At 52.8% G+C, this 6,231-nt stretch overlaps 1 protein-coding gene across 1 annotated transcript; it reads left to right on the top strand.

Annotated features, from left to right (window-relative positions):
• Positions 1-205: 205 nt before the first annotated feature.
• CDV56_100398 (putative cell polarity protein (Tea1)) lies at positions 206-4,897 on the top strand (the record flags this gene model as incomplete). The annotated part of the gene is made up of 4 exons (XM_026754017.1): positions 206-460; positions 527-926; positions 996-1,278; positions 1,345-4,897. The coding sequence occupies 4 exons, from the start codon at positions 206-208 to the stop codon at positions 4,895-4,897; spliced, it is 4,491 nt and encodes a 1,496-aa protein (XP_026618942.1).
• Between the last annotated feature and the right edge of the window lie 1,334 nt (positions 4,898-6,231).

Here is a 6,231-nt window from a genome sequence, read left to right as displayed (position 1 = left end):
TCTCTTCGCTCATAGGGGCTCTCCCTCAGCCTGGCGCTTCCTCCTTTCCACTGACATTCGCTACAATTTCTTGCTCTATGCAGCTTATCACTGAGGCTCGTGGAGAGGCGTGATTGGACCGGTTTACACTAGCTTTGGTTTTTAAAAGTGTTCTGCACCACACGATCTTGCGCTCTGGACGACCGTTACGAATCGAATATCCACGATGGCATTCTTGTTCAAATCAAAGAAGAATCAGCAGGCTACCGGCCTACCACCGGCGACAAGGAATATACACACCTCAGAAGGTGCTCCAGCCGCCACATCGCCGGGTGCTCCTAATGGAGCGAAGGAGCAGAGCGGAGGAATCTCTCAAACACCTACACCGAGCAGTAGCTACAATAATTCATTGAATTCGGTCAATAGCACGAGCAGTCCTGACCATCAAAGGGCCCGACCGAGAGCCGAATCTGAATCTCAGGTTGGTCATTGCGTGGTTGCGGAGCGAAGGAGCGCTATGTTGTACATTCTGACTTCGAAATTATAGGCACAACGACCACCACAAGCCATGAACAGCACCCCTCCTAATTCTAGCCCTGGTGCTTCGCTCTACCCCTGGTCGCAACGTCGACTCAATTTCTCTACACCCCAAGGAAATCCGTTCCCACGATATGGCGCAGCAATCAACGCGGTCGCTTCGAAAGAAGGTGATATTTACATGATGGGTGGATTGATTGATGGATCTACTGTCAAGGGCGATCTTTGGATGGTTGAAAGCAGCGGCGGAAATTTGTCATGCTTCCCAATTGCTACTGTTTCCGAGGGACCCGGTCCCAGAGTCGGTCATGCAAGTTTGCTAGTCGGGAATGCTTTCATCGTGTTCGGAGGAGATACGAAGGTCGATGAAAATGATGCCTTGGATGACACTCTATATCTTCTCAACACCTGTGCGTGTCCCACTTTTCTTGATCTCTTGCATCTCACGTTCACCTTGCTGACATTGTGATTTCCCTCAGCGTCCCGACAGTGGTCGCGGGCAATTCCCCCCAACCCTCGTCCGGCAGGACGTTATGGCCACACCCTTAATATTCTTGGTTCCAAGCTTTACGTGTTTGGGGGCCAGGTTGAAGGTTACTTTTTCAACGATCTTGTCGCCTTCGACCTCAACCAGCTTCAGAATCCTGCGAACAAATGGGAGTTTCTGATTCGCAATAGCCACGAGGGAGGACCGTCCCCTGGTCAGATTCCTCCCGCGAGGACCAATCATACGATGGTCAGTTTCAACGACAAGCTTTACCTGTAAGAATTTCAGCTCTTGTCTGTTAACCGTTGTCGGGGATTGCTTTACTCATTCTTTTCATAAAGGTTTGGTGGTACGAACGGCCTGCAATGGTTTAATGATGTCTGGTCTTACGACCCGCGAGCGAATCTCTGGTCCCAGTTGGACTGTGTCGGATTCATTCCCACTCCTCGCGAAGGACATGCCGCGGCTCTTGTCAACGACGTCATGTATATATTCGGTGGTCGTACGGATGAGGGCATCGACCTGGGAGATTTAGCCGCTTTTCGCATCACGACCCGGCGATGGTATTCTTTTCAGAACATGGGGCCGGCGCCTTCCCCGAGATCAGGCCACAGTATGACAGCATTTGGCAAACAAATCATCGTCTTGGCCGGTGAGCCAAGCTCTGCGCCCAGGGATCCAGTAGAGCTCAGTATGACATATATTCTTGACACCGCCAAGATTCGTTATCCGACTGAACCCCAGAACGGAGAAAAGGTCGCTGCACCTCCCCTGGCTATGAGGAAAGGAAGCAATGACCGACAGGGGGCGCCAACCGGCCGAACGTCGCGAGAGGCGCAGAATCCACCACCTGCAGACTCACAGCAACGGCGAGGACCAGGACAATCACGGGAGAGTATGATGATAAACCCGAATGGTCGACCAGGCGACCATGGCCCAGGCCCGGGATCTCGGTTACCAAGAGCGTCCATCGCGCAGGCACCCGCTGGGCCTCCTCCGCCGGGTCAGGCACCAACACCTGGTCCCCGAGGCAGCACACCACAGCACGCCATGAATCCCAGAAGTAAAACGCCGACTGATCGTAACTACGGCGGTCCGGCAGCAGACACTGTCCGGGCGATGGCATCCGAGAGAGACAGGGAGTCACCGGTGGCGAGAGAATCCCCCAAAGATCCCCGCACTGCTAATGATCAAGGGCCAATGTCAAGTGGACATCGAACACCCACTCAAACGCCGTCAAGAATGTCTGCCAGAGCCATGGAGGCTGGCGAAGCTGCTCCTTTAGCCAGACAGCGCTCTCTACGTCAGCATCGCCAACGCGGCTCCATGGATAGTGCGGACGAGTCTGTTCTTGGGCGACATGCCAGTATTGATGGATCAATTGAATCTCAAGGTCACAGAAATTCCAAGTCCATTGGAGATGAGCCCCGGTCTCCCCGACTTACCGCTCACCAGGAGGCTCTGATCAAAGAGCTGGAGGCAGCCAAGAATCGCAATGCGTGGTATGCTTCTGAACTTGCACTGGCCAAGAAAGCCGGATACACGATAAACTTTTCCCACAATCCTATCGCGGACGAGCGTGCGGCAGACATGTTTGCGGATGAGGACCGGCCCTTGATTGAGGCCTTCCTTGCAATGAGAGCAGAGCTCGCAAAAATGCAGGCGACAGTGGATCGACAGGCTGCCATCGCCTCTAAGAGAGTCGCCGAAGTAGAACACCAGCGAGATATGGCTGTCAATGAAGCAGCTTATTCGCGCGCCAGACTTGCGGCTCATGGTGGAAGCCAAAGGGGTACTCCGCAGCCTGACGGAAGCTCGCAGGATCCAGATGAAGCGATAGCCGAGCGTTCAACCGAAATGAGCCGACGGCTAGCTCTGGCCCTCGCATCTCAAAATGAACTGAAATCCAAATTGGAAGCAGTTTCGACAGAGCTGGATCAAGAGAAGCGCGGCAGGGAGCTGGCTGAAGAGACATGTGAAGCCACGAGGAGGCGGCTGGTAGAGCTGGAGATGCAAAACAATACGCTGGAGGTGGAGAGCTTGCGTGCAGAACTTCACCGCGTGGAGGCGTCTGCAAGGGAGGAGTCATTGCTGCGCTCAGAAGCTGAATCCTCCTTGAAACAACTGACATTGGATAAGGAGGAACTGCTTAAGAGGCTTGAAGACTCGTCATCTCGTCTGCGGGACTTTGGTAACAATCTCGGCAATCTTCGAGAAGCGGTAACTGCATCCTCGGAGAAAACTGCCCTGCTCGAAAGGCAACTGGAGGAGGAACGCGAACTGCGGGAAGGACTCGAAAGAAAATTACTGCAGCTGAGGTCTGAGCACGAAGAAAGGACTGCCGAGCTGGAGAACGCCGCCCGTCGCCTGCGGGACGCAGAGGAGTTGGCTGAAAGCAACGCCAGAGAAGCGGAGACCCACAAGAACGCGTTTCTGGCCGGACTTGAACGCGCCTCCTCCTTCGATTCCGAGACTTCTATCCGCTCCCTGGCAGACCAGCGAGTAGCTGCTCTGGAAGCTCAGGTTGAAAGGGCTAACAAACTAGCCAAGGCCAACCAGGCTGCGGCTGACGAGGCAGCAGACAAACTGAGGCGCGCAGAGGAGAGAATTGCTGGGCTTGAGGCTTACCAAGAGCAAGCCAGCCGAGAAGGCCTGCAACTTCGCAGACAGCTCCAGGCCGTCATGAAGGAGAGCCAAGCCCATGCGGCTGAGAACAGAGAGCTCAAGTCAAAGCTGGAGAACCAGCAGCGAGAGGCTGGGGCCTTGGCCATCCAGCACGCCACTCTGAAGGACCTTCTCGCAGAGCGTGGAGTCAGCTATACTGACAGCAGACGTTCTCCCCGGCTGGAATCCCCAGGCTCTCGATTCGGTACGCCCGAGCAAGGTCGACTCCGTGACCTGGAACAGCAACTATCCGCTAGCTTGAAGGCCCATGAAGAACTCAAAGCGTCCTTTGAAAGTCGGGAGCAGGAAGCAGACCGTGCGTATAGAGAGAAGCTGGAGCAACTCGAAAACGACTACCAGTCCGCCGTCCATTATGTCAAGGGGACCGAAAAGATGCTCAAGCGGATGAAGGATGAGCTGACCCGCTACAAAGCGCAAAATGCAAAGATTCAGGCCGATCTCGAATCGGCGCAAAGAAGCATAAGTCAGGCATCTGGCCAAGGCTCAGAAGCACCAGCGGAATGGGAAGCTGAACGCTCGAAGCTGCAGCAGTCCATCTCTGACCTGCAGCAAGATACTGCATCTTCCATTGCCAACCTCGAGAGTCAGATTGCGGAACTGAAGGAGGATTTGTCTGCCGCCGAGGCTGAGAAAGACAAATCGCGGTCAGACTATGAGAGTGTCAAACAGGAGCTCGTTGCTGCAGCAGAGAAGTATCGGGCGGAACTGGAGCAGCTAAAGCAAGAGAACGCCCTGCTCGAGGCTCGCGCATCAGACGCCGACCAAAAGGTCGCCATGCTTCTGGATCAAGTTGAAGCCTCCGTTGGGCATTACCGACGACAGTCGCAGCCCGTTCAGGGCATGAACGGTATCTCGCGAACCCACAGCAATGCATCAAGCAACACTATCAGTGGTGGTAGCGGTCGGCCACGGGCAGACAGCGCCGTGTCGCAAGATGACCCGTTCCCAGACAATCGAGGCTCCATGGCGTTGGACTCCCTTGCTAATGAGCTGGAAGCATTGCGCAGTCACTGGGAGAGTACCAATCGCAACTACCGATTGAGCACTCAATCAGACTTTGATCGGACTCCAACCAAGGAGACCCATGGCCTGAGTGACAGTCTGGCCGAATGGCGGCGGAAACTGGACGAGGAGGAAGCGAGAGCAAGCTCTCCAGAGAAGAATAAGCCTCGCACGGCCGAGGAACAAGCGACAGCGAACATGATCTAGACCTGTTCAACAGCATAACGATGTGACTCTCCGGTTCCAAACGTTGCCATGAAATTAGGAAGGGCACGGCCTCTCATCCAGTCCAAAACCGTGCGATCACCATATCATCACCCTTGGGGATTGTGTCTCTATTCCTGTATTATCTCATGTTGTTTATCTCCTAGGCATGTTTGCGATGTCAAATTCCCCGATGCTCTTCCTATCGAATCCAGTCCAATTCTGTTTTCTTGGGAAAAGGATTCGAAAACGGCTTCATGTTTGACTTTATTTTCCTTTTACTACTTATTTTGGCACTATACTATCTTTTCCCTTCCTCTTTTTCTCCTCTTCTGCTCAGTTTCCTTTTGAATTCTCTTTTATACCCCTTCAATATCTCGCTACCTCATCCTGACTGTACTACTAGTTGCTTGTGCTTCAAGGAGCCTCTGCCTGATCATAGTCAGATGTAACTTTCTCAATGAAAGCTGGTTGCTCTTGAACCTTGGGTTCGCTCAGTCGGAGGTAGTTGACTGCATTTGCGACTAATCATAGATCAGCAAGCTGGCATCCAGCTCGAAACGCTAGGACTGGTGCCAGCAAACTCGTATGTTGGCTCGGATGAGAGATTAGAGTGTTCGCTGGCAATATATGATGAGGTGATGTCCAACATGACAGTCATCTGCAACGAAGCACAGATTTCTCCGGACGGCCAGACCATCTGAGTAAAACCAGGTGTCTGATGGCCTGTCAGGACGAATCTCGTGGTTCGTTGGATAATCTGGCTGCATGTGTGGTGTCATCTTCTGACGTGAAACCATTTGGGTTACCACCATGCAGTAGAGCAGATCAGTTTCAGATGCATGCTTTGACCAAGTTCATGGCGACCTAAGTCACTACAGGAAATTTCTGAATAGTAGGGGCTTGGAGCGATGATCATCTTGCTGAGCCCCCGCCGTAACATTGCTGACAGACGATGGCAGCAAGATATACAAGGCACAGGCTCTCTATATATGCAGCTCTGGGCATCGATCTTTGATTCGTGAGGTTGCGGCGATACATCATCATCCAATTGAGCCTTGTACGGATTTCATGACCTGTGCATGCTGGTATGTGGCTTATCCTTGATGGGTACAAGGTATGGAGTAAGGTACAAGAACGCCGGCAGCGAAGCACATGACCTGGTTGCCATGAAGCTGTTTCTGCCCAAATGGATCTATGTACTTTCTTTGCCTGATGGCCTCTGTATCTTGGTCGATCTGTTGACGGGTAGGTATATCTGTAATTACCATACAGATACGTACGGTATCACTTCCATGGTAGGTACCTAATATCTAAGGCACTTAGATTTTTTTTTT

This window comes from Aspergillus thermomutatus (assembly GCF_002237265.1).
Source record: "Aspergillus thermomutatus strain HMR AF 39 chromosome Unknown NODE_2_2, whole genome shotgun sequence".
In the NCBI taxonomy this organism is placed as follows: domain Eukaryota; kingdom Fungi; phylum Ascomycota; class Eurotiomycetes; order Eurotiales; family Aspergillaceae; genus Aspergillus; species Aspergillus thermomutatus.
This window is presented reverse-complemented; position numbering and strand designations above follow the sequence as displayed.